The sequence below is a fragment of the Fusarium vanettenii genome (genome assembly GCF_000151355.1).
Source record: "Fusarium vanettenii 77-13-4 chromosome 10 genomic scaffold NECHAsca_82_chr10_2_0, whole genome shotgun sequence".
In the NCBI taxonomy this organism is placed as follows: domain Eukaryota; kingdom Fungi; phylum Ascomycota; class Sordariomycetes; order Hypocreales; family Nectriaceae; genus Fusarium; species Fusarium vanettenii.
In genome coordinates, this window is record NW_003315807.1 from 559,583 (window position 1) to 586,402 (window position 26,820).

Genomic DNA, 26,820 nt, shown 5'->3' on the forward strand with positions numbered 1-26,820 from the left:
TCTCCAATGTTGCCCTGGTAATGAACCAGCCCGTAGACCCGAACTGAGACAACCACACCCAATAAACGCTTGCGCCACCAATTTCTCTACCCAGCTTCATGATTCACTCGCTCTTCTTGTTTTTCAGCGGTCACTCCCCAGCCTGCCGCAACTCGGCTCGAGCTGAGCCAGGCTCGACAGCCACAAGCTCGGCAACCTGGTGCTATTGGGCCCAGAAGCACATTTAACCTGTCACGCGATTAACGCGGGCCCATACAAAGGGAGACCTCGGTGACATCGCTTATGCTGCCAAGCTTGCCCCCTGTCATTCTTATCATCAGCTTGTGACTGCTACGGCAGCTGTCTCAAGGGCAAGACCAGGTAGCCGAGTTACATTGGCAGGTAACTGCTGGGAAAAGTGTGCATGGTGATGGTGGTCAGCACAGCCTGATCAAATGCGACTAGACGGAACCAGCAACGTATATTTACGTCAGAATCAGGCTCAAGTCCTCGGCACAGCTGCGAAGTCGCGAAAGAGACCAGATGATTGGTGAGCCAAGCAACCCCGCGAAGGGTCATGCTGCCTGACCAGGGCCTCAAAGGTGAAGTTGTCTTGCTTCCGACCCTCCAGCAGCAGACGGGGGAATCCGCTAGGGAAAACCGGTGGCGTGATGCTTTTTAAAGAAGCATAGTTAATACTGCGAGGGCCTTCCCCGTTCATGTACGAACTTCTTTCACACTACACTGTCAGACATACGAAACTCGATCAATTTCCCTTCACAACCAACCGTCAATGGCATCGATGGGCCGGGAAAAGTACAGTCTCCGTCGGGAGATCACGCGCGCTACTCAGTGGCCAAACAAAGAGAAAGGAAAGACAGCCGAAGGAGACTCCGTAAAATTCGTTCCAGCCGCGGCTATCAAAAATCTCACCACCGAATCAATTGTGAAAAGGGCTCTAGGGGAACTCAGCCACGAGGGCATCTTGAGGCGCATTTGCAGTATCGACCCCCCTGTCAAGAAGATCTTTCTGATTCTAGCTCGGGCTGAGATGCTGAATATGGTCGAGAAGTTCATTTTTAGCAACTTTTCAGATCAAGATCTACCGATACGTATTTTCGAAGATGACTCCGCATGTGTCGTGCAGTCAGCGCAGCCTTCACGCTCATCAGACAACCTCTTGTGGGACAGCGGGCTTACCTACCCCTACATGGAGCGGTTTGTAATCCAGCAGTGGCAGTTCCTGTCGCCCATCTTTGGAAAGGGGTTCAAATTCGAATTGCGACCGGGTATCGCCTTGCCATTAATCGAAAAAGATGATGGCGCCCCCGCAGGGTTCAGCGTCGTCTCCAGAGTCAAGGTGCACCCTTCTCATATCTCAAAAGAGCCATCAGTGAGTCAATTAGTATGGCATGGAATCTGGGCCAATGCTAATATAGTGAAGGACGTCCTGGCCATGAAGGAACTCAACTTGGATATCGACGATCAAGCTGAGTGTCTCGTTCGAGAGATGCCAAATCTGACATCCTTGCAACACCTGGACCACGATCATCTCATCAAACCAGTTGCCATCTGCACTAGGGAGAAACGGGCTTTCTTTTTCTTCCAATGGGCAGACGGGGGAGACTTATACAAGTTCTGGAAAAAGCACGCCCCAGATGGCCGCATTCCTTGGATGTTGGATCAAATGATTCATCTCAGCGATGCGCTGACTTTGTTGGCCTCTTGGAACTGTCGACATAGCGATCTCAAACCGCAGAACATCCTACTTTTCCATGATGACACAAACATCGGCACTCTCAAGATCACCGACGTCGGTATTTCCAAGTTTCATATTTTGGCGACCAGCAAACGAGTAAAGGGAACGACCGCCAAAAGCGCTACAGAGAGATATAGCCCACCAGAATTCCACCGGCTGAGTGATGATAAACTTAGGGATCATGTCGAGGGCCCTGACAGCCCAAAACTATCCCGCAGATTCGACATTTGGTCACTCGGCTGCATCTTCGTCGAGTTCATCATCTGGGCTAGGCTCGGCAAAGGTATGTACAAGAGATTCGACGATGAAATGCAAAATTCCGCAAAATTCTGGGAGCTTGAGCCTTCAACTCCCGTGCCCCCAGATGTTGAACCTCGTGCTCCCCAAGACTTGTCACACTATCATGTTCACAGAACAGTGGAGACGTGGATCAAGTACCTACAGCGGAAACTTTCGCAGACACGAGACGACACCATTTTCCGAGAAATCCTTGGTCTGGTCGAGAAGAGCATGCTTGTGGTCGACTACAAAAAGCGGTGCAGTGCGTCGGAAGTGCATGATCGTTTGAAGGCGATACAAGATCGCAGTAAGTTTGGCGCTCTCCTACAAGCCCCTGGACCTAACAGATGAACCTTTTTTTGGATATCCCTCTGAGAGAGCAGCAGCTTTCTAACACGGGTAACACGGCAACGCTGGAGGTCAATTTCGACGAGGTTGAACCTTTTGCTAACTCGGAGGGGTTAACAACCACTACGGTTCCCCAGGACAACGTAGCGGCCCAAAGAGTGAGTCAAATAAAGAGAACCCTACCAAGTTGGTCAAGGCCACTAAGACTATGTGACAGTACGTCAGTGAAATCAAAGGATCCGAGGACTAGGAGAGGCAATGCTGACAAGTAGGTGGGTGCGCGGGATACAGAATGTGAGTGCGAAGAGGGCCCCCATATCAATGATTCGCGTGTTGAGGCTAATAGTTGTCCAGAAAGTCAGCCATACCCTATCGGAAACTACTTTTGATATTTAGTACTCATATCATCTCTAGCGTGTATGTTTTCCATCATCCTGCTCCCACCTGTGGAATTCGTACTCACCAAAGTAGCAAATTGCCAAGCTGCGCGATCGATGGACGGTTACTACAGACAACAAGCCCGCTGAGGCGTTCTTCTCTAGGGCTGTTATTCCGGTCCCTAGAAAGAGTAGCGCGCTGTGTCCCGTGTGTTCAACGTTTCGCATCTGGGAGCCTGAGTCCAAAATATCTGGGAGCGTGGGAGGCTTCAAGGCTAGATCCACCACGTGCGGCATGTGTAAACTGCTATACTCCGTTTCAAAGAGAGTAGGCCTCAGGGAAAATGAACATCTGCGCTGCGTTCGAAATGGATCGACTATGAACTTCGAGAACCAACCAGTCTTGTCCCTGTTTGCTGATCCCGGTGAGTGTCGACTGTCGACTGAGACTTTTCTCGGAGCCCACTGACCATCGCCACGGCAGGTAACACCCATGGGCTTGAGTTTTCTCAGGTGGGATACCCAACCTTGTTTCCCACAGACAGTCCTCTGCAATACCAGCTCCTTCGCCAGTGGCTCCATGTCTGCGACACCGAACATGGCCACAACCCTGAGGCATACAAGGATTCTCTGCAAATGCCAACGCGACTTATCCACATTGAAGACTCGAGAGAGCGCTTAGATGTCATCCAAGGATCTTCCTCTTTGCGCTATGCTGCTCTGAGCCACTGCTGGGGTAACAGCCCCAAGCTATGTACCTTGACCAGCAACTTGGAGGCATTCCGCAAAGAGATCCCCCACAACCTTCTCCCTTTAAACTTCCAGGAGGCTATCAGGGTAGCAAGGGCGCTAGGGATCCCATACCTTTGGATAGACTCTTTGTGTATTGTCCAAGACGACTTGGCGGACTGGGAGCGGGAAGCTGGCCGGATGGGCCAGGTATTCAGCAACGCATACTGCACTATCGCAGCGACCTCGGCGGCCGCGTCCGACGAGGGTTTTCTCGCTCGCCAAACGGACCCACCACTTTCTGCAGCGATCGAAGCTCCCGGTGGGGGAATCCTCCATGTTTCCGAATTCATGGAGGACTATCACCAAGACTTGGAGCTGGCACCATTAAACACTCGCGGGTGGGTGTTACAGGAACGCGCGTTGTCGAGGAGAACTCTTCATTTCACTAAGACACAAGTTTATTGGGAATGTGGAGCGGGAGTACACTGCGAACGACTTTTCAAGTTGTCGAAGTAAGTGTGAATTTCCAGTCTCTATTTCCACTAACTGAAATCGACATACAGCCCACAAGCAACTCTCTTTGCAGACTCGGATTTCCCGCAGGCCATTCTCAAACACTTCAAAGGCGGCAGAATCACTCTGTTCCAACATCTTTACCAGACATACTCGCGGCTCTCTTTCAGTCACATATCAGACCGTTCCGTTGCCATACTCGGTCTTGAGAAACGCCTTCTTGACGCGTTCCAGACCCGTGGCGGATTTGGCATCTTTGAGGTATACTTGGCTCGGAGTCTGCTCTGGTCTCGACAGGAAGACGTGTTTCTAAATCTGATTCCGTGCACGAAGAGCCGTCCTCCTCCATCTTGGTCGTGGATGGCTTACCAGGGTCCTATCACCTACATGGAAATTCCTTTCGATCAGGTTGACTGGACCACTGACTGTGTCTTTCCATCCGATTCCGAGATTGCCACGAACACTCAAGGACCTGCGTTGAAGACACTGGCGAGGGAACTGACCATGAGTCGTCTAGACCTCATTCACAGAGTCAAACTTGATCAACAGGCTGAGATTCGAGTCTCAGATTTGCGGGGGGTCGTACTTGGCAAGGACAAACGCCGAGAATCGCGGGAGCCTATGCACTACGTCCTTCTTATCACACTTTCCAGAGATCAGTTAGAGGGAAGGGAGGTTTATGTCCGAGCAGGTGTGGCCTGGCTCCTTGAACACAACGTAGCACCAGTTTCAGAAGAAGTAGAGGTTTACTAGGCTAGTTAATCAACTTGGAAATTCTCGCCCAAAGCAGCCTTCAGCCTGTTCTTTGCCAAACCAATCCATGACTTCGATCCACTTCTGTGCTAACCAGATAACACATCCTATTGCGTCAGAGATGGTGGCAAACCCGAGCAAGCCACTAACGGGGATGATAGTCCTGCACCAGTCTCCCAACTTGTTGATGAGGCCGAAACATGCACAATAGTAATGCCTCACGCCAGAGGTGTATATATGGTGTCGAAACTCTTATATCCCACACCTTGGACGAATGTCTGCAACCATGGGCCTTGTTCTTTGGCGTGGGACAGCTCCCAGTAGAGATTTGCATGCGCGTCGCCGTCGACGCGGTATTTAGGCGATCCGTCTGCCTTCCGTTCGTCGGCATAGTAGAATCTTGACCTCATTAGTCTCCCAAACCCAAATTTCGGGAGCGGGCCGAAGGCTTACTTGTATCCACGGTCTTTGTACGCCGCCGAGGCCGACCAGATCATGTAAGCGGCGCCCGACTTGCCTACACCCGCGGAGAGAAATTTCGGGAGCATTGCGACGTTCAGGACATTGCCTGTGTAGATAAAGGTGCGTGCAGCCGATTCCGGAAGCTGTGCAAAGCCCGAGACGGCTTGTTGAGCAGCGATAAAGGCACTGTGGATGTTGATGTTCGTGTCTTCACTGAAGTCGGCAAAGGAGATGGCGAAGGGGTCGTCGGCGGGAGTGAAGTGCACGGCGCTGGCTGCGATACGTCAGTTGACCGAGATGACACCAGGGGGACTAGGGCCTACCATTATAGATGACGACACTGGGGATGCCAAACACCTTCTTCACTTTAGTAAATGCATTGACCACATCGTCCGGCTTGGAGAAGTCGCTCGGGATGTTCAGCTGGTTCTCAGTGCTGTCGGCCTCTTTCAGTGAGCGAGAAGCAAGGGCGACCTTGTAGCCCTTGGAGGCAAAGGTGCGGGCGATGGCCTGGCCGATATTAGGACCTGCACCGAGGATGAGGGCAACTGGGGATTTGGCGGCCATGGTTTAATGCTGGATCGATCAAGGATGAGTTACTTGAGAGTGTTTCGTACTTGGCTGTGCCTCAAAAGGGGAAAGTTAAACGCAAGTTCTATAGCATAAAGCCTTCTAATCAAGTGCTTGGATACAGTCGTATTTATAGCACTCTACACTCTTACTTCCAGTGGTGTATGGCTCGTATATTGATCCTTATCAAGGCATAGCACGTCATGGTCGCTCTGATGTGACAAAAAGACGCATCATGCTGCAGCCTTCAGTCGGAGCATTCTGTCAGCGAAGTAATTTGTCAGCCCAAGCAATTTGTCAGACGGCCGGAGCGTACAGAACCTCCGGTGATCGAACGACTAATCATAAGCGCGAGCTCTGTTGAACGTGGGGCAATATGAAAGTGTGGTGTGTTTAATCAAGCAATGATATTAGTCGTTGCTCCTATCAGGTAGCAGTTATTGCTAAACGTCAACTTGCCTGTGGTATGGGACTCGGAGCGAGGCCAACATCATCTTCACTCTTACAAGGCTCCACAGCCGATCTTTGACAGCAAGGCTTACTCTATCAGCTGCTCATATTCAAATGGACAACTGAAGGCATGCCGCTCATCCGATAGAGCCGCGCGGGCTGGAGTGGAACCTTGTGACCAACGACCTCAATGCCTTTCAACAAGGCGCTGCTGCGTATTGTAATGAAAGTTATTGGGCGAAGCGGCAAAGAAGCAAAGCGTTCAAGCGAGCTAATAAGGCGGCCAAGGACAAAGTCAATAGCCTAGATCTGAACTTTACCAGCGTAGTATCAGCTGTAGACAGAGCATCCTCCCTTTGCGATTCTGGCACTTCTACAGACCCAGCAGACCTGACCCTGCCCGGCAAGCAACACTGGTTTCGGAGATTCAAGCTTGAACTTGAGGATTGGTCTACCAGACGTGGGGGGAAGAAGCCGCATCTGACAGTTCAAAGCGATTACTGATCTAGAGATACAAGGCGTTTATTACATCCGGAGCGCGCGCTCTACAGATACAAGGCGCTTGTTGCGTCCGGAGCGCGCGCGCCCGCGTCCTACAGGATTATCAATCATGTAACCTGATCTGATTGATAAGATTGATCAGATCGATAAGATCCACTGAAATGCTAGTAGTGCCTCTCTATAAAGGGTACCAGTCATCTCTTTATTCCAGGTAGATGCTCTTGCTCAACCAGCTCTATCAAGTCATTTACCGCTTCGTGGTAGCAAATAGCCTCTTACACCTCACGATATCAGCAATTGGTCCTGTCCTTACACAATATTTCCCTGCCAATCCACCAGTCACCTCGATCCGTACAACTCTCACAAAGGATACACAATATGACTAGACTAAATGGAAAGACGGCCGTCATCACCGGTGGCGCTACCGGCATCGGCCTCGCAGCAGCAAAGCGCTTCATCGAGGAGGGTGCCTTTGTCTTCATCTTTGGCCGCCGACAGGAAGCGCTCGATGTGGCCCTGGCCGACCTTGGGCCCAATGCCCGCGCGGTAAAGGGCTCAGTCTCCGATCTGGCCGACCTCGACCGACTCTACGCGGCGGTCAAGGCTGAGCGCGGAACCGTTGACATCGTCCTTGCCAATGCCGGGGCGGGTAGCCAGCTTCCACTCGGCAAGATCACCGTCGAGCACTGTGACGAAATTCTCGACACCAATATCAAGGGTACAATCTTCACGGTCCAGAAGGCGCTGCCGCTGATGGGCCATGGTGGTTCAATCATCCTCACCGGATCGAGCGCTGGCACCACGGGCTCCCCAGCATTCAGCCTTTACGCCGCGAGCAAGGCGGGCGTGCGCAACCTCGCAAAGACCTGGGCGGAGGACCTGAAGGGCACCGGCATCCGGGTGAATGTGCTGTCGCCAGGTCCGACGGCGACCGAGCTCGCCAAGGAAGCGCTAGGCGAGGAGGGCATGAAAGTCTTCGCCTCGGGCAATCCGCTCCAGCGTATGGCCGATCCATCGGAGATTGGCGCTGTGGCTGCCTTTCTCGCGTCGCCGGACAGCAGCTTCATGACCGCCAGCGAGGTTGCCGTCGACGGTGGGCTCGCGCAAATCTGATGGGTTACGTGTAGCCGGTCCTTACAGGCTTGGACGGTTGCCGGATAATTAAGAACTTGGTCACTGAGTTGTTGCGGAGGAGCTGCTTGTCTAGTTGACGATGGAGGGCGAAGAAGGACACAGCTTAGAACCACATGCCAATGCCAGTCAAATCAAAATCTAAACCCCTAGCCAATCTCATGGTTCTTATTCATTGCTAGACTAACCAGTCCAAACACCTTCCTCTCCTACATGTTTGAAAGAAGCCCAACTGAGCCAAGTGTGTGGTGTTAAAGAGCCGATTGCCAGTGTCAGTCGACTTTGTCCCTGTAAACTTGTTTTCAGATAATCGTAGCGCAACGAGGCTAATACCAAAGCACCACATACGTCTATGCCAGTCATGGGACTTGGCGACCACCTCGGCCTGGACAACCCCGGCCACAACCACGATGCGGATGCTGGGATGGGAGTTGCGAATACGCATGACAAACTCAGTAATCGATTTCCCGCTGTTGACGACCGAGTCAACCAGAATCACCGTGCGTTGATTCTTCAGATGATGATCCTTGATGTCAGATGCGGAAGCAGCATGGATGAACATGGCGGTAGGGAATGCTTCGCTGACACCACAAGCCATGGGCTCACCGCCGCGCATAAGGGCCACGATCGAAGTCTGCTGTTCATGTCTCAACCTGTAACCGTTCGACTGGTGTCCCTGAACGTGTGGGATAGGATACTCCTCGACGCCAATCAGCTGTGAAACAAACTCGTTGGCCAGATACAATCCCACCCGTTGATGCGCAGCTCTCAGGGGAGGGCCGGAGACGGACGCATCACGCATCGGGGACATCAGCAGCTTCGCTGCACACTTCTCTGTGGCGTGCAACACCTCGAACCTATGACGCAGAACCGATTCGAGAAAGTCTGGGACATCGAGGTGTACCAGCGGCAGCTTGGTCTGGTCCAGACGAGGAGATACATGACTGGGAAGGAGAGCCTGTCGTGCCTTGAATTGCTCATCCTCCAGAGCCCTGGCCAAGACGGCGTCCATACTGGAACTTCTGGCCTGCTCCTCTCCAACCACCACGATATCCTCATCAGCCTCTCTGAGCATGGGTATGTCCAAGGACTGTCGCCGAATACCCAGGTATACAGATTCCACTCCTTGCGAAGTTTAACAACGACCTCGGCTTTGGTGGTTGGCGAAACCACAAGTCCGTCAGAAGATCTCCCTCCGCCCAGGACCATGACAGAGCCAGAGAGGCCCTCCTTTCTCAAGACCTTGTCCCAGACACGAGCAAGTCCGCAGGTTACAACCACTGAGTAAATGTGCTTGTGTTCCGCAGCAGCCCGGAGGAGTGAGACAAACTCGGGATACATCACCACAGACGAAGCCACGGTTTCGCACAGATTCTCAAACTCTTCGTCGTCTGCGGCCCCCTCGTACAGTAAGGTTGCCTGATGAAATGCCTTGTCCGTATATCCCAGAGGACCACAAAAAAGCTCTTGTAGTGGACAGAGGCTCGAGCTCCGCGGCAGGATCCGATCTAGGTTCTGCCAGAACAATGCACCCGTGTCCATCGGCGCCAGGGTCTTGTCGGCATCCAGAACCAAAGCGGTTCTCAGCTGACTATTCTTGTCTCGGACAGTTAGGAAACGATCAACCCGGTCAAGCCTGTTGTTGTAGTAGGTAGGTAACTCGAATTTATCTTTGCAGAAAAATCCGACTGCGGCGCGGACCTGGCTACACATGGATACTGGATTCGTGAGAACATGGAACAATATACCATGCGGGGGGCAAAGATGGCGCAGGCCAATGACCTCCGCCTCCTGCCACTTGCGCAAGTGCTCAACAGATGTCAGAGGTCGGTCCCTCAGTCTATCGTCCAGACGGCGCTGAAAGATGTGCTCGGCTGGGGTCGCCAGGTAGACAATGTGGGTAAAGACATCCAGATTGCTTGGTGTGTATACTGATTGACCAGCAGTCTGTCCCTCAGACCAGAACATGAAGTGCCCGGTGACTATCGCCATGGTGCCATTCTGAAGTGCGTCATTCTTGATCTTGTCGATGGCTTGTGCGCGCCAGCGCATCTTTTGTTGCTCATCCAAAGCCTGGAATGCTTCGAGGCCGCCTGGCACAAGACTGGCGATCATTTCAGACTCTTCGTAGAAGTCGAAATTATAGGCTGAGAGGCAGCTCTTCAGATCGTTCATCACGAAAGTCTTTCCTGAGCCGGATATACCGTAGACTCCGATGACGATCGGCTTGTCGCTCGCTGGGGACATCTGCCTGAGGTTAGCGGTGTTTGAGGTGAACCAGCAGATTAGCATACCGTCGGAATGTCGGCGAGAACCTGATCAGGCGCAGCTTCCATCGTTGAGAGGGTGTCGCGCTTGTGTGGAAATTCCAAAGCGCTTCCCGAGGTAGGTAGGTAGAAAGACAAGGCTGGGTGAAAGTATGATCAAAGGGAGTTACAGAGGGAGTATTTCAAGTGAATTAACCATGTGCTTTATTCTGTTACACCAATCCTTCCATGCCCAGGATCTGCTTTGCCATCAAACACCTACCCTCAGACACTAGTCTCCGATTGTCTTCTCTCACGCTGCGGTGGACCTCCCGCATCCTAGAAACGGGCGTTTCCATTTCCAATCTGCAAGCATCCATTGTGATTCCGACGTGCTCGCTTGATAAAGCCAATCGGAGAAGTTCTTGTGCCATGGTGATGCTTCATCGGCTTGTTGATATCTAACTCAGAAAATATGTTTGGCTCAGGACAAACAGCATCGACATGCGCCTCGCCTATGTGCTCCTCTGACCAGCCTGTAAAACATCTCCCAGTGTTTTATTCATGGAAGAAGGGGCCAAAAATATCGGAGTCGGCGGCAAACCCGCGCAAACGTTTCCGGGTCGATGCTATGGCGACTGGCCACCTCATGAAGCTTGTGGTCCTTGGCAGGGTTGACGACCTCGCGCACGAAACCCGGGTTCGGGGAGCTACACAAGTATGCAGCCAAGCGGTAAAACTTCCACCTCAGTGTATATTTCGGCAGGAGATAGGCGTACACCAAGAGATGCGAGAAGGCGAAGCTGGGTAGGCGTCGCAGGGGGTATCCATCGTGATGCGAGCGGCTGGTGATGTAGAAGACGTCGGCAGTCTCACTGAGCTTCTGACACAAGGTCTTTGCTTGCCTCCTTTCGTAGAGTTCCTCTCGTAGTCGATCTCTATACCAGGAAGGTTCCTGCTTTTGAAGGCGCAGGGAGCGATGCCACCGGAGTAGAAGTCTTTGGGCTGTAGAGTTCATGTTAGTACAATCAAGAAACCCTCTAGGTGTGGCACATACTATGGGCGACAGTGGTACTGCAAGCTTGATGAATCACATCAGGAGGCTGGTTGCAGAATTGCTTGTCTTGAATACTGGATGAAGTCGTTATCTTGCTGGCAGCCTGAAAAAGCAGGCCATCAGGGATCCGCTTGAGGTGTTGGCGTGACACTGCCCGCCACTGGAGGGTTTGTAGTTGCAACACAGATGTTGCGAAAGGGGCATAGGAAGCTAGTTTACAAGGTAAAGCGATGTAATTGAATTCAAACTATAAAAATGGTTTAATAACAGGTTGAGTTGTAAAAATACTGTTGAAATGATAAAGTTTACCCAGAGTTTGAGTATCATGTTGCTCTTTAGAACTATCTTAAACAGTCGAGATACGCTGTCACTCTTAACCTTAATGAATTGCGGCCATTAGTGCGATTCCCATCGCGAAGAGCAGAGAGGCCGTCAAGGGTCATGGACACGATAGCTCCAACCTTGAAACCCCTTCTCAAGCTGACCTGCGTCAGGAGTAGGATCAAGATTACCCAGCCCAGCTGAGCACATGGGACTCAATTAAGCGAGCGACTGCTCGTTTTACAACCAATCACATGAGCATGTTCATTGTCACAACTGATAACAACGCACAGAGGCGAAGCAACTGCGTCTTGGCTGCGGTATTTTTAGTCTTCCTCTGTGCCTCGGTAAAATTTTGCATGGCCAAGTCTTGTGAGAATGGGACAATGTCAATCTCTTACTCAGGTGGGTTACAGGGCGCGTTTCACACCAGATGCAAACGCGCCTCTGTCGCTCCAACGTGATTCTATAGCTAGGGAGCCTTGGAAAGCTACGTCGTTCTACAGAAGCAGATGTAAAGAACACAACGGCCTCGGTCGCTGGCTTGGTTGGCGCCAGCGCCTTGTATCAATCAGGAAGGTCTACTTCTTAGCTGCAGAAGGAGATTCGGCTGACAAGCACCTTTCGGCCGCAGTCAAGTCGAAATTTGCCTAGACTCGATAAAAATAGGTACCTAGGCATATTGCACGAAGGGGGCTGAAATGCTGCAAAAATCATAATCAGGCTGCGGACTGTTCATAAGAACGGGCGACCAACGCCAGTCATATTGACTTCACTCGGAAGGAGGAATAAAAATAAAGAGCAATAATTACTCTGTAGAGTAATCACGGCGGCTTGTCTCCATTTGTGGTCATTTTTGTCTCAGTGAGTCCTTACTAGAGTTAATCAACAACGACAATTCTAACCAGGGGAATTGCAGCAATGGCCCGACACATCAACCGCCAGATTCACTGGCTTACGCCGGTGAGTATGGTTGGCGCACTGTTGATCGGAGGTCTCTTTGCTCTCGGCCATGACCTCTTCTATGCCAGCCTGGCGGGAACTACAGTTGCAGCAGATTCTTTTGAGGTGGCTGGCGCCGAGGTATCAAGGCAGCAGCTGAACCTGGCGGCTGGCACAACACTTGCATTTCTTTTCAAGAGCTCCGTGGTTTCCGCAGTGTCAATGGCCTATTTTCAGGCTGTTTGGCATGTCGTCAAGAGCAGCAAACGCGAAATAGACATCTCCAACATGGACGTTCTGTTATCGGCGTTGGGTAATGCCATCTCCTTGGTCAGCTTTTCCACATGGTTGAAGGGGCCTCTCCTTCTTCTTATTGCCATGATAGCTTGGTATGTGTATCCTTACAGCTCAGAGTGACGGCGTCTGACTTCTTTAGGCTTGTTCCCGTCGTGTCCATCATCACCCCTGCGACTCTCTCGGTCGGCCTCGCGTCTCCCCCAGACACGTCTCTACAGGTCCCAAATGTCGCATTTACTGGACTCAGTCTACTCCGTATGATGCCGAAAAACCCCGGACGGGACATATCACCTGCTCCATGTCGTGACCGCAACAACAACCCTAATCGCCCAACCGAGTGCGACAATGATCTAACCAACTACTTGTACAACGGGCCGAGTGATGCTGTTAGCAAAGTAGTTGTCGCTACTGCTGCACAGGGAAACATCATTGCGGTAGATGCACCTGCTCCAAACTCAAGCTGGAGTCTTGAGTTTCTGGCTCCAACGTTGAGATGCGACGAGGTCACTGGAGATACCAGACGCCGAATTGAACAAAGTATCACCAGCTTCACGGACCGCTATTGCGAACAAGCACCAGGCTATGTGGCTTGGACGCCAGCCAACAACAAACCCGAGTCACTACTACCGTACTCGCTCATTAAAACAGCGGACAAAGTTACCAACTTTATCTACAACGGGTTTACAACATTTGATCGAGAAGGCAGAAAGGCATGGCAGGCCGTTGATAAAACCCAGACCGAAAGGAATGATTTGGTTCTTTTCATGGCCATAGTCCCAGCGGCACTCAAGTTGGGCTCAAGGCCTGACGATAGATTCGCATGCGAAATGGCCTCAAAGGGCAGAAGTGAAGGCAAAGAGGTGCTGAGAAAGGCATTATTTGACTCGACAGCCTCGGTACTACGCTGGGACCTCCGCAACTCGACGTACGAAGCACATTTCAACGTCACCAATGGAAACCAGCAGGTCAAACTAAAGGTAAAGGAGATTGAAGAGAAACCGCTCGATGTCATCGCTGGCGTCTGGGGCAGCAACACAAACAGCAAGAACCCGAGCTGCACGCCTCTCAACATGGACTCTGAATGCACCTTTGATCCCTCTATCCTTCGCCACCTATCTTATCAGGCTCTAATGGATGCCTTTACGGATGTGCTCATCGGTAGTTTGACCCTCCGCCGTCGCCAGACGGATGACTCCCTTGTCTTCCACGGAAACACGAGTGTCCAGAGCACAGTTCTCACAGCTACACCTGAGCTCCAGATTCTCAGCGACCTGACACTCTTGTCTAAAGATCTACCTATACTCCAGAAGGTAGAGCCGGATGACCATGAGTGGGTCTACAAAGGACTGTGGAACGGACCTGGAGAGCAGAGAACCACGCCGCTGAAAGAGGCACTTGAAGAGCTCTTCCAAAACATCACACTAAGTCTCATGAGCTCACCACTCCTACAGTAAGTCCCTGGTAGTATTCCATACATGCGCGTAGGACTAACCGTCTTCCCAAGCCGAACAAACACTCGGCCTTCAAGCCCAAAAACACCACCGTTACCTTTTCAACCATGCATCCAGTCTACATCTACGCCCGAAGTCGCCTTTGGCTCGCCTACGGCCTTGGAATCGCGTGCTCTACCCTCACCGTGTGTATTGGACTGCTAGCAATATATATGAACGGAGCTTCATTTAGTAATACCTTTTCAACCTTGCTTCGACTGGGGCGGGGGGCAAGTCTGAGCAGCGAGATTGAAAAGGTTGATCTTGATGGCCGAGATCCACTTCCTGAATACATCAAGAATACAAAGGTCAAGTTTAGCAAAACTTTAGTACAAACGGATGAGTACATACCAATGTCGGAAGCTGAGGAGTGGGAGACGGAAGTAAGACGACAATGACGAAGCAAGGAAGATAGTGTGGCTGTTGCTGTTGTTAATCTTAATAAAACACATCAATTGACTAGTTCCAACTCAAAGATCGAGTGCATATAAAATGAATACATGACCGCCTTAGCGTTTGGAGGGTCATAGTAGGTATCATAGAAGCTGACGGGGTAGGTCTCGAGGTTGCGATACTGCGACTGTAGGGTATTTTCAGCGCTGAGAGAAAGGACAGGAGAATGTTAGAGAACAAGGCAATAATGACATTTCACAGTACAGCATGCAGTAAAAAGAGGCTCTTCAAATTACTGCCATGAAACAGCAATGAACCTAAAATCCGGGATTGGAACCACACCTGGAGATGGGTGGCTTGTGATTTGATGTTTGGATCGAATCATCGAATCGTGGAAACGAGGTCAAAGTATTGTTGGGCTTTAAGTTTCATTGGTTCGATAAGATGATTTTGCGATAAGATAGAGATAAGATAACCGATAAGCCCGGATGAAAGCTCAACCCCGAAGTCCGAAGGACACACACGGACATCTCCACCTCCCTTTCATCCCTACAGGGCTGCAAGGTCTTTACGTGGATCTCGTATTAGCCCAGGATTTACCAACGCGATGGAGTCCTCGGCTGGCTTCCTGAGGCTGAGATTGGGTCGCGCAGGATCTGACCGCTTTAGCCCTGCCAACAGGACGAATGAGCAAGGATCGAGCTCCAACGTGTCCACCAGGCTGGGCTAATTTCCTCGGACGATGTAACCCCAGCCTCGAATCTGGGGCACAGCCTCTCCCACGCCTGTTCTTCTGGTTCTTCCTTGACGACAATCCTAATCTGTGTGGTCGTCGTTGATTCAGAATTCCGAGTCACACGAGAGCCTGATTTTTCAGCTTCTCCAGAAGCGCCAGCCTAACTGCACTCCTTTTCTGTGCAGGACCCCTGAGCACAACAGGCATGGTCCCTGCCACAAGTGCAGCTCCACAGACCTATCAACACCAAAAGTTAGCATCACTGCCACTTTTGGCCCCCATCTCGTCCACCCGAGCCCTGTCTTGATTGGAACTAGTTTAATCTGCAGATTGCTGCGCACGACGGTGCCTAATTTGGGAACTCCCCCCACCGCCTGTCGTTATGGTCCGACCATTCTTTCTTGCGCAAAGCAATGACAAGATCGACAACTCCCACTCCCTGACGAACACACCTGTCGACTCCGTCTCTTCTCGATAGCGTCATTCTTTTCTTGAGCCATGGTGTCCCCACGAACGAACCTCGGTCCTCTGACGACCAAGTTCACATACCCAGCCAAGTGCAGTGCGACAGCCCTCGGCTGTACCGACTGCGATTATGGATGGCAGGCGCAGTCGTGCGGAACGCTCAACAAGGCAAACACACAGGGTCTTCAGGATGACACCGACTGCTGGCCGCCGAGAGAGACGTCGAGGACGGCTCCATATGCCCTCAACGGATGGGGCTACTACTCCCCCGGCCTCGAGTGCCCCGATGGTTACGAACCCGCCTGCAGTGCGACCGGATCGATGACGGGCGACTTCAACTTCCAATTCTCCGTCCTCGACCACGAGACCGTCATTGGATGTTGCCCGAGGTGAGCTCAACAGAAGCTTGTCGGCCTGAATGGAAGCTGATGCGATGTAGTGGCTACACTTGCGACCAACCCGGCGGACCGCAAACGTGCAAGAGTGTGGCATCGAGAGGCTCAATCCAAGTCGTGTCGTGCTCCGATGGCGACTCCATTCTCAACTGGCTCACACTACCCGAGACCTTTACACAGACGAACAGCGATGGAGACGAGAGCCTGTCGACGATGGACGGCGTCACAATCAAAGCCCCCATGTTCCAGCTCAACTACCAATCCTCAGACCTTCCCTCCTCGACCGGTACATCAAGCGAGACCACGGGCAGCACCCGCGAAACGATGGCTTCAAATACATCCGACGCTGATACCGCCCCCTCGTCAGGTCTATCAACGGGAGCCCAGGCAGGCATCGGCGTAGGCGTGGGTGTCGCTGGTCTCCTCCTCATCGGAGCAGGTCTATTCTTTTGGCGAAGGAAGCGAAACACGCGGGCACCTGTTCCCACAACAGAGCCAAAGTCGGAGGCACCAGGCAACTACATCTCGGAAGTGGACGGTAGCACACCACCGAGGTACCCTCCGGCGGAGCTCGAGGCGGCTACTCCTGAGCTAGAGGGTTCACACACGCCGTCGCACACGGTGAGGAGCTAGTGGGTGATGTCAGGAGGTGTGTGTTTTAACTTCATTTGCGGGCGCAGAGGGTCATGTATACCTTGGGTAGCGTGTGGGAATATTTAATCTTAAGCCATTGTTAATCTGATGACCCATTCACTCATATGGACCAAGGCCTAGGTCAACCCAGTAAGCCAGGCTGGCTATGAAATTCTTATAATATTACAGCCAAGTCTATTATCTCTCCTGGTTGGAAGTTCTCTGATCCAATACCCAGCCCCAGCTCCAGAGGCAACTCAGATAAGCCGTACAGTCTTTGTCTCGCATCCCTCAAAGAACTCAAGACCGCCAAGTTGAGAAGATTGGGACTCAAAAGTCCCGACTCGAACAAACTCGCCAGGTTTCTCTGCTGGGTGTATCAAAAGGCCATACGCCATTCTGCCTGGCTTGGCGCCATCTTCTGAGCCTCGGCCATTCGTGCTTTCAGCCTCGTCTTGACCTCTCCCCCCCTGATTCTTCTCCTCACTTATGGTACTTCCAATGAGTAGGAAGCTAATCGGTGCGCTTAGCTCTCTTTTCCCATCTCTTTCTTCAAAGAGCCCACCCAAAATGCAATCAGTTTCAAAATCCACCAGGTACTGATCTCCCAGGTGCAACGTCTGTCTTGCAATTCCCGGTCCATCATCCATCTCTCGGTACACCAACTGTCGTGATCCAGTGTAGAGTTTGGCCGAAATGTCCAAATACCCTCCCGTCACCTCTCCAAATGCGCTCGTGCCCTTGAGCTGAACTGCAGCTTCCAGGACAGCGCATTCGCTCCTTGCGTTTTTGATGTACACCCCCCAGTAAACAGGAAACATGACCAGGCCCGATTTACTTGCCCAGCTCCAGGAGGGTGCTATGTACTGAGCAGGATGCTGAAGCCCGTCTAGGAGGTCTTTGTATCCCGTGAGTATGCCTGGACGGTGCAGATCCCACTTGAGGCACCGGTATAGGTCCTTCTTCCACAAACCAGCCAGATAGTCATCGCGCAAGCGATGGGAAAACAAAGTGGCGAGCCCGGCGATTGACGGCAAGATATCTGTTCCGCGTGTGAATTCAAGGCCGTAGGCGCTGAACTCCATGGCAATTTCGGTAGCCCACTCCTCGTAGATCAACGCAACATCACCTTCGTTTAGGAGGTCCCGGTTGACCACGCTGAAGTGATAGTCAAGTTGGTACTTGCTCATGGAGAAACAGTCATCTCGACACTGGAAGTGGACATTGCTTTTTCCAAACATGAGCATGCGCGTTGACGCCATCCTTTCTTGGAATGTCCATCCTCTGTTCACCCAATTCGCGGCGGCAATGTCTTCGGAGGTCGTTTTGTGGTATGAGGGGAAATAGATAGCAACAGGTATCGGATGAACAGAGATGCCTCGCAGATGAAAGGGAACCGTTATCATATCCTTCCTCGTAATGAAGCCCTCCTCACAGTTTTTAGATACTGCAGCACTGATGGTGACGTGTGCATTGCCATAAATATTGTCCATCTGGGTGCATTGATGGTCCCAGTCTGAGCCTACATCCTGGAGAATGCAGAGAGCATCGACCCATAGATATGGAATAGATAGCGCTCTGGTGACCAAGACAGCGTCTTTAATGGCCTGAGGTAACTTGTTCTCTGGAATTTCCCTCATGTGATCCGAGAGGTTGGTCTGATATGTCTTGAGCTGTCTATCCGAATGCGGCGGTGGTCCCCAGCAGTAAGTTAAAGCAGCGTAGTGTGGCAGCTCAGTAGATAGGCCTCGATGAAACTGCGAGTTAGAGGAGTCCTTTGTGAGGACAAGAGAGAGTTTGCCTTGGTCGACTCTGATGAGTCGGTCAGGCACAAAGTTCCGCTGTGGCCGCGTGTGGTTATGAGTCAAGCATGAATTAATCTTTGATTCCATCCAAGCAAGTGGCTTGTGATCGAGATGTGTTAGAGGACTCCCAAGACCTAAGGGTGATCCCTGGGGATGGGCAGTGGTGGAGGCAATAGAGCAGTCAAAATAGACATGATCCACCCCATCTTAAAGTATATTAGTGTGTTAATCAAGAGTTTAACGGTGCCTGGGTCTCGCACCGTGGTGAATCTTGACACGGAGAGCTTCGAGTCTCTTTTGACGGATCACATAGCATAGTGACACACGCCTGTTGTGTTTCGGGAGACGTGCTAGATCACTTTGTGCCTCCCAAGGAGAAGATACAATCGAGGAAACAAGATGACAAAAGTCGCAGCCCTTCGTATCCAGCATGTCGATTGGCGTCACTAACCCCCAGTCAAGGGCGAGTTCATACTCAGACACCGATGCGTCCAGAGCGGAGTCGGGGAGTGACTTTTCGTCCAGCTCAAGAACTTTGCACTTCTGGCAGAGCCTGGAAAACGATGATTGAGACTGAGGGGTAGCCATGGTGGCTCTCGATGGTGCTGAGGTGTTGTGGAGTGTGCTTGGGGTTGGTGGCTCAACCCAACTTTATAGGACAGTTGGGCATGAGAGAATGCAGCCTCACGTGATATCCTTGGCGCCCAACAGTTACCGTTCGTGACTTATCTCTGGTATACTTTATGCTTCAACGCATGAATGACTTGCTTGTACATTGTACGAGTATAAGGTTCTTAAACCTTTGGCGATAGCGCTATGACCATCTGTTTGCAGTATGTAGGATACCTAGGGAGCCTTCCTTAGGGGCAATTAAACAGGAAACCAAGAGAAGGATTATGAGATAAGGCTACCTATATATATAGGATTGTTATAGTTGGCAAAAAGTTCCCAAAACCTCGGTAAAGCCTTAGATTTAAAGCCTCATGAATCTGAGGTCCCTAAGGTAGTTTTAGGAAAAAATAAGTAATATTACTTTTACCCTAACCCTACTTTCTTATAACCTCTTCAAGGAGTGTGCAGTTATTAAGCCGCTACCTTATCTTCAGAGCAATATCTAGACCCAAAGGCTTCCTCAGGAAACCTTCCCTCGTCTCCATGATCTCCTGCTTCAGCTCAACATTATATCTCCTTGCCCATGTCGCCGCTATCAACTTCATCTCCATCTCAGCCACATTCCTCCCAACACATGCCCTCGGTCCATGACTAAAGGGAATAAATGCATTCTTCTGACGGGGAGTCACATCCTCCCACCTCTCTGGTTTGAAATCATCGGCATCAGGACCCCAGATCTCCTTGGAATGATGGATTGAATATGTCGGAACGCTGAGCACGCTGCCAGCTGGGAAAAAGTGTCCACGGATGGTGACACCGGGGGAGCCCTCGGGGACTTGTCGTGGAAGACCAATGCCTGATGTGGAATGGTACCGGAGAGTTTCGTTGATGACGCAGTTGAGGTAGGGAAGGTCACGGACCATGTCGAACGTTGGGACTGAGACGTGAGAAGGAATAGAAGCATCAAGTTCAGCTTGAAGCTTCTCGAGAACTCCTGGAGTCCGAGTAACATGGTATAGCAACGCACACGAAGAGTTGGAGGTCGTGTCACTACCGGCGATGAGCTGCGTCAGAGCCTCCGCAGTAAGTTCCTCACGACCCAACGGTTCGCCCTTCTCATCCCTTCCTTCCATGAGACGCGCGAGGAGGTCCATTCGCTCCTCTGGCGGGGGGTTGTCGAGTCTTGCCTTGACGCGTGCGATGGCGATGCCTGCGAGGTTTTGAACGGCGTTCAGGCCGTTGCTGAAGAACGGGTCTGGAAGCCATTTGGCGTACGGCTTGAGCTGGGGGAAGCAGCCGAGTGTAGCGCTCACTTCGCCTCTCCGGTTGAGAATTTCAATCGCTGAGGCGTAGATTGGAGGAGACTCTGGCGTGGCTCTGACTTCTGCTACGTCGGCGCCGTTTGCGAGCATACCGAACGGGGCACCGAACGCAAGGTCGCCGATAACGTCAAAAGCTAGATAGTTGAACCAAGGAAGACAGTCGATCAGGGCCTGTTGATGGCCTTGGTTGTCCTTGGTCGTTCCTGATGTAATGAGCTTGTCGAGCTGTTTGACGAAGAGCTCGAGGTTGGAGTGAATGTATGGCTCAAATTGGCTGATGGATTTGGTGGAAAAGGTGTGAGAGATGAGCTTGCGCTTGCGTGTATGCTCGGCGCGATCTCGAGTGTTGAAGAGTCCTCGACGGATAGATACGAAGGCATCGTAAAATTCGCTATCATCTGTCAGCAGTGGCGAGAGATTGACATTTAAATCTGTCGACTTACGACTTGAGAAAACCATTTCCATGGCCGTAGATGATGGGGATAGCCTCATCATCAGCTATTGATACGTGGTTTGGTTGAATTCGAACAACAGGACCCATCTTCTTATGGATCTTGTCCATAACGTCATACCTCTCACCCCGCCGGCACACGTACAGCAGCCATAGATTTGAAAACTGAGCAGGGAAGGGCGCCGGGATGCCTCGGAGGTAGCCATACGTGACAAAGTATGCGTAGAGGTACGTGCCGACGAGCACCGCTACCCCGATGGGCAGCGTCCACCAAGACAGGAGGAGGTCGACTATGGCCATGACGGATGTTGATTTTGGCAAGTGAGGGGATCTCGCCACGGCTGAGAGGTGAGGTATGTGAGCTTCCCGGGATGTGGGAGAGCCGCGTCTCTTCCTCCGGCAGTCGATTCGAGGTGGAGGAGGGATCCGAGGAGGTTCTACTCAATTGAACGGCCGTTGAGAGACCAATTGGAAGTGACCAAATGGTCAATAAATGCTCTCTTTCATTAACAAGCCTCCAATTGATCTTGATGCAAAAGATCACAGAAGGTAGAATTTTCCACGAAGCGCGCTAGATGGATATCCGAAGACCCCTTCCTCCGCTTGCCCTGCAGTTCGGGGATTGAAGATGGTCCGTAGAGGAAGCAGTTTAGCCATTTTTCAAGATTTGGGAATCCTTTCACATGCTGGAAATGGAAAGAAACAGTGAAAGTCGGTGTCAATGGACGAATCACGTCCTGCGATTAGCTTCCCCAGACTCTGGAGAGGTTGCTGTGCTTGTGGAGGGAGTTTGCGGGGAAGACAGACTCGGGATTTGAAATCGGCAAAGAATGAGTGGAATGCCGGGCACGCGCGTCGTGTGCTGGTCGACGAGGTGAGCACGTGAGGTCGCTGTGCCTAATAATGGGCGGCTCACATTTTAAAACTGAATGATGCTATTTCTGTCGACGTTTTAAAAGCCTGATTCTGAAATGCACCGTTGGCTGGGCAAAAGGGAGAAAAAATTGAAACCGTGGCGCTCCAGTCCCTGATGACCTCTAAACGCGCCTGCAAAGGGGGAGGGCCTCAGCCACGTAACGGGCGCGGAATCAGCACCAGCCGACTCGATGCGACCTCTCGGTAACCGGCTAAAGCCTGCCAGATCAATGCATTGACTCGGTCTCGGCTGCCAAGTTACAGGTTTGGCACCAGATGATGCTGAGACGTGGGCTCGGCTTGAGGCCAACCAGGGGTCAAAGTGTCTGATCTGTCGTCTCACCAGCGCCGCCTCGAGCGAGTCCCGGTTTCGCCTTATAAGCGGGATCTAGGAAATCTCAAACAGATGCAACTGACCGTATTTTTAGACTCCACATATCATGTCGTCTTTCTGCACTCTTTTTTCTTCTTTTCTTTTTGGATCGCAATCCTTGACGGATGTCCTTCTCTTCTTCTAATCCTTGACGGATCAGCTGGCCTTTTTTTTTCACGACGACTATCCTTAACGACCTATTAATTTTCCTACTGCGTGATTGATTCACCTTTTCCTTCATTGGCTGGCCATCAAAACGAATTCAACGACTTTTCCCGTCCTCTGTTGATCCATCGATCGTTTCCTTTATCGATTTCATATCTCGAATACATCACACAACACAATACCAAATGGAGAGCATAGCACTTTACGACCAAGTGTCACAAATCATTTCGGCAGTCGAATCAACAACACTCTTTACATCTATTACACCTCGTCTGGTGCCGCAAACTGAGGCTGCGAGTGGGGTTCTAGCAAGGCCGACGGTCACGGTCACGTCGGAGAGCACTGCTGAGGACGCGGAGAATCACAATGGGGGTGGTATCAAGTTTATTGGGGCTGTCGAGATTGCCATTGCTTTTGGAATTCTGGGTAAGTTCTGGTGTTCAAATTGTGACATATCAGTCTAACAAACTACAGTCGCCTTGACCATCCTGGTTGCAAGCATCATCCTCTGCACAAGACACAGAAAAGCGAAAAGGAACCGCGCAGCACAACGCCAAATGCCCAAGATGATAGAGGAGAAGCTTCAAGAAGTATCAGGGCACGCTCCACCGACGGCAGCCCGGTTACCAGAGGCGATATGGCCGAGAATGGGGGACAAGAATCAAAAGGTGCATGACTACTGGCACAACGAGTCGTCACACCGAACGCAGGGGTGGAATCAGATGCCGCAGGCCGGCATGCAGCCTGGTCCGCCTAGATACAGATAGATCTTTTTAATGAATAAAATAGGTCTGAAGAATTTTAAGTGATGCGAGATCTAGAGTTGAAAATGGTGACGTTTGATAATGGCGGGGAATCCACACTGCTTGTCCAGCCTCACCTGACGTCCTTCAAAGAACAGTGTTGATGATATAAAAGGTAGCTGTGTTTGTTGGGATATGATGCTGTTATGTGTTGACAATATGTTTTTTTTCAGTATAGTTGAAGCCCGGCCTTTGAGGGATAACTGAGCCAGAAGACCGTTAATTCGAGAAATTTCCATCTCAGAGCCGAGAAATACTACAGATGAACCGAGGTCACATTGCCACAGTAGCATTCTCTGAAGGCATTGAGATTAACGGAGATCTGAAGTGAGACGAACAATGTAGGATGTTATCCCGCAATGTTACCCTACGGCCCCATAACCCTTTTGACATCAGAAGCTCCATTGCTCTTCGCCAATCTAATCCGGTAGCCGATCTTGACACGATGGAGTACGCGTCCGATGTTTACTATTTAAAACTCTAAAATTCAAAACTGCTATTGTTCGAATCCATGTTGACCTCCCAGGTTCTCTCGAAACTTATCACGCCTCTCACTTGCACCCCACTCACCATTATGATGAGATAGCTGATTTTGTTGTCTTGTGTCGACTTCACTAACATAAAATAGCAATCATATCTAGATGATGAAATTGATTACAAAGTACACAATGCGTTGATAACTCCAACGTTGTCAGGCCTGAGGAGGTTATCAAGCGGGGCACCAACTCGTCATCTCAAGCTCCAATCACGAAAGCATCACAAGGGCGATTGCGCCAGACGTGACCCAAACCAGCCAATAAGAGAACCATCAGACCGAGTTGCGAGGCATCCTCCGACAATCTTCAGCGCTTCTTGCTGAATCCCACGCTCTCCGTGGGGTGTTTTATCCAATGGCTTGCGAGGACAGGTCTCACTCGTGGGTGAGATTGTCGAGCAGAGATGTGGCGTCATAAATCCCAAAACGGCGTCGCGATGTCGTGCTTCGTGAGTAGGGGTATTTGGGTGCTGGATTTCTCATTTTGATCTCAAGTTTGAGCTTTGAACTACTGAAAAGTTGAGTGTATCTGTCGAGGTAGATCTTGTCTTCCAGCAACATGTCTTCTTCCTTTCGCTTGCCGCGGAGTTCATCCAGGGCTACGTATCAGCACCTCGAGCACCAAGATCCAGACACAGGGGCTGTCATCTGGACATCTGGCAGAGAAGATGAGATCCCCCTCCTCAGCGGCGACAGCAAAACGCCACCAGTTTCCACGAAAGACCTTGACCTCTTGGAGCCCCTTTCAACAGTCACGGAGAAACGCTACTGGTGGCAACGAGGTGATGAACCAGATGGTGATGCCATCGCGACTCAGAAATCAGTGTTTGACGATCCTGAGCTGGCAAAGAGATATCAGCCTCGTCCAGACTGGGAAAATATTCATCGCTTTGACCCTTCTGCTAGATGGACTTGGAACGAGGAGAGAAAGCTCGTGAGAAAGATTGATATCCGCATCATGGTCTTTTCTTGTGTCATGTTTATGGCTCTACAGCTGGACAGGGCGAACCTCAGCCAGGCACTTTCGGATAATTTCTTACCAGATCTCGGCCTCACCACTGACGGTCCGCATCCTTGTTCAAACCCTTTCCTCGATCAACAGCTGATTTCCCCCAGATTATAACCTCGGGAACACGGTTTTCAAACTGTCGTTCCTCTGCGCCGAGCTCCCCTCGCAGGTCCTCAGCAAATGGGTCGGCCCAGACAGATGGGTTCCCATGCAGATATGCGTCTGGAGTGTGGTATCAGCCAGCCAATTCTGGCTAACAGGCAAGACATCCTTTCTCGTAAGTCGTGCTTTGCTGGCGATATGCGAAGGCGGCTTCATCCCCGACGTGAGTGTGACCACCTTTATACCCCTGCCAAGTTTCGAAACGCCAACGCAGATTATAGGTCATTCTATATCTTAGCTACTTTTACAAATCTCATGAGCTTTCGCTACGTCTTGCCTTTTTCTGGGCTGCCATGTCACTCTCTGACATCATGGCTGGGTTTCTCGCAGCTGGCCTGTTGCAGCTCCGAGGCTTGCATGGATTTGAAGGGTGGCGGTACCTGTTTCTGATCGAGGTGAGTGGGCAGAAGAAAAACATGTCGAGCATTAAAAGAGACTCATCATTTTACTCAGGGCGCTCTCACTTTCGTTGTGGGCTTATTAGCCGTCGGACTGATGCCACCCTCGCCGACTCAGACGGCGAACTGGTTCCGCGGGGAGCAGGGGTGGTTCGATGAGCGGTATTTAACTGCCCCCCCTGCTATATCTAGCTTCTCGAAGCCCTCTTGCTGACCTTTACCGAAGAGAGGAGGTGATCATGGTGAATCGGGTGATCCGGGACGACCCTAGTAAGGGCGACATGCACAACCGCCAGCCCATCACCCTCAGCCTCCTGGCCCAGAGCCTTCTGGACTACGACCTCTGGCCACTGTACGCGCTCGGCCTGGTCTGGGGCCAGCCCGTGACGCCGCCGCACCAGTACCTTACGCTTATACTCCGCGAGCTGGGGTTCAGCACCCTTGTCACGAATCTGCTAACTGTTCCCACCACGTTTCTGACCATGTGCTCCATCATGGGCATCACGTACCTGTCTGACCTTCTTGACGAGAGGGCTCTCGTAGCCATGATATCTCAGATCTGGGCGCTTCCGTTTCTGATTTTTCTGTATGTAGTAGATGTCACGCAGATTAACAAATGGGCAGCATGGATGATTTTGACGCTACTGCTGGCCTACCCATCTCGTAAGATACATCTGCATCAGACAATATGACGACGCTAATTCGTGGGGTGCAGCGCATGCCATACAGGTGGGATGGAACTCTCGCAACTCCAACGCAGTCCGGCTGCGCACCGTCTCGGCCGCCATGTACAACATGTGCGTCCAGACCGCCGGCATAATGGCGTCCAACATCTACCGGGCCGACGACAAGCCCCGCTACCGCCGAGGCAACAGGACCCTGATCGTCCTGGCCTGCGTCAACATTTGCCTGTATCTGCTCGTCAAGGTTTATTACGTCTGGCGTAATAAAACGCGTGAGCAGAGGTGGAACGCCATGTCGGAAGAACAAAGACAGCATTACCTGGATACGACGACAGATGAGGGGAACAAGCGTCTAGACTTTCGATTTGCGCATTGATAACAAAAACGTCAAGATGCATGCCAATTTACCCCGGATTTCTCCTTGGCAATAACGCACCAGTCACTGGCTGAATCTGGCGCTGATATAGACCCCCCCCCTAGTCTGTGGCCCAGCATCTTGGCCTCGACATTATCCAACCAGGCACCAGGATGACCCAGTTGTGGCTTTGTCTGGGCAGAGCTGACGTTTCAACAAAATTCTTGGGAGACGGACTTGGTCGCCTACTCGGGTCGTAGAACGAGGTTCGGAGTGAGGCTATCGCCGAGATGGATGGTGCCATGGGGATATGCAGATGCCAAATAGTTGAATAGTGGGCGGGCCACCATGCATCCGGTTCCAGACGTGGATGTCCCTGGCATGGCACGATATGGGTCACCGC

General features: G+C 51.4%; 11 protein-coding genes across 11 annotated transcripts; 6 read left to right on the forward strand and 5 right to left on the reverse strand.

Moving 5' to 3' along the window:
* Positions 1-522: 522 nt before the first annotated feature.
* Positions 523-4,740, forward strand: NECHADRAFT_85605 (uncharacterized protein; the record flags this gene model as incomplete). Its single annotated transcript, XM_003039755.1, has 8 exons — positions 523-529; positions 672-1,372; positions 1,424-2,324; positions 2,396-2,523; positions 2,780-2,782; positions 2,837-3,167; positions 3,284-3,986; positions 4,038-4,740. 8 exons carry the CDS (start codon positions 523-525, stop codon positions 4,738-4,740), a joined length of 3,477 nt encoding a protein of 1,158 aa, XP_003039801.1.
* Positions 4,741-4,958: 218 nt separating this feature from the next.
* Positions 4,959-5,769, reverse strand: NECHADRAFT_50337 (uncharacterized protein; the record flags this gene model as incomplete). The annotated part of the gene is made up of 3 exons (XM_003039959.1): positions 4,959-5,139; positions 5,254-5,476; positions 5,526-5,769. The coding sequence occupies 3 exons, from the start codon at positions 5,767-5,769 to the stop codon at positions 4,959-4,961; spliced, it is 648 nt and encodes a 215-aa protein (XP_003040005.1).
* Positions 5,770-7,101: 1,332 nt separating this feature from the next.
* Positions 7,102-7,836, forward strand: NECHADRAFT_85607 (uncharacterized protein; the record flags this gene model as incomplete). Its single annotated transcript, XM_003039756.1, has 1 exon — positions 7,102-7,836. The coding sequence occupies one exon, from the start codon at positions 7,102-7,104 to the stop codon at positions 7,834-7,836; it is 735 nt and encodes a 244-aa protein (XP_003039802.1).
* Positions 7,837-8,032: 196 nt separating this feature from the next.
* On the reverse strand, positions 8,033-10,534 carry NECHADRAFT_96668 (uncharacterized protein; the record flags this gene model as incomplete). The annotated part of the gene is made up of 3 exons (XM_003039960.1): positions 8,033-8,917; positions 8,959-10,091; positions 10,378-10,534. The coding sequence occupies 3 exons, from the start codon at positions 10,532-10,534 to the stop codon at positions 8,033-8,035; spliced, it is 2,175 nt and encodes a 724-aa protein (XP_003040006.1).
* Positions 10,535-10,662: 128 nt separating this feature from the next.
* NECHADRAFT_85609 (uncharacterized protein) lies at positions 10,663-11,484 on the reverse strand (the record flags this gene model as incomplete). The annotated part of the gene is made up of 3 exons (XM_003039961.1): positions 10,663-11,105; positions 11,158-11,404; positions 11,467-11,484. 3 exons carry the CDS (start codon positions 11,482-11,484, stop codon positions 10,663-10,665), a joined length of 708 nt encoding a protein of 235 aa, XP_003040007.1.
* A 915-nt stretch (positions 11,485-12,399) lies between these two features.
* Positions 12,400-14,605, forward strand: NECHADRAFT_85610 (uncharacterized protein; the record flags this gene model as incomplete). The annotated part of the gene is made up of 3 exons (XM_003039757.1): positions 12,400-12,750; positions 12,828-14,167; positions 14,203-14,605. 3 exons carry the CDS (start codon positions 12,400-12,402, stop codon positions 14,603-14,605), a joined length of 2,094 nt encoding a protein of 697 aa, XP_003039803.1.
* A 1,229-nt stretch (positions 14,606-15,834) lies between these two features.
* Positions 15,835-16,829, forward strand: NECHADRAFT_85611 (uncharacterized protein; the record flags this gene model as incomplete). The annotated part of the gene is made up of 2 exons (XM_003039758.1): positions 15,835-16,190; positions 16,241-16,829. 2 exons carry the CDS (start codon positions 15,835-15,837, stop codon positions 16,827-16,829), a joined length of 945 nt encoding a protein of 314 aa, XP_003039804.1.
* Positions 16,830-17,086: 257 nt separating this feature from the next.
* On the reverse strand, positions 17,087-19,222 carry NECHADRAFT_85612 (uncharacterized protein; the record flags this gene model as incomplete). The annotated part of the gene is made up of 2 exons (XM_003039962.1): positions 17,087-18,840; positions 18,895-19,222. The coding sequence occupies 2 exons, from the start codon at positions 19,220-19,222 to the stop codon at positions 17,087-17,089; spliced, it is 2,082 nt and encodes a 693-aa protein (XP_003040008.1).
* Positions 19,223-19,725: 503 nt separating this feature from the next.
* Positions 19,726-21,319, reverse strand: NECHADRAFT_50496 (uncharacterized protein; the record flags this gene model as incomplete). Its single annotated transcript, XM_003039963.1, has 2 exons — positions 19,726-20,959; positions 21,012-21,319. 2 exons carry the CDS (start codon positions 21,317-21,319, stop codon positions 19,726-19,728), a joined length of 1,542 nt encoding a protein of 513 aa, XP_003040009.1.
* Positions 21,320-22,657: 1,338 nt separating this feature from the next.
* Positions 22,658-23,239, forward strand: NECHADRAFT_85614 (uncharacterized protein; the record flags this gene model as incomplete). Its single annotated transcript, XM_003039759.1, has 2 exons — positions 22,658-22,898; positions 22,947-23,239. The coding sequence occupies 2 exons, from the start codon at positions 22,658-22,660 to the stop codon at positions 23,237-23,239; spliced, it is 534 nt and encodes a 177-aa protein (XP_003039805.1).
* A 1,130-nt stretch (positions 23,240-24,369) lies between these two features.
* On the forward strand, positions 24,370-26,438 carry NECHADRAFT_49814 (uncharacterized protein; the record flags this gene model as incomplete). Its single annotated transcript, XM_003039760.1, has 6 exons — positions 24,370-24,874; positions 24,927-25,144; positions 25,203-25,376; positions 25,435-25,541; positions 25,606-26,042; positions 26,095-26,438. 6 exons carry the CDS (start codon positions 24,370-24,372, stop codon positions 26,436-26,438), a joined length of 1,785 nt encoding a protein of 594 aa, XP_003039806.1.
* Between the last annotated feature and the right edge of the window lie 382 nt (positions 26,439-26,820).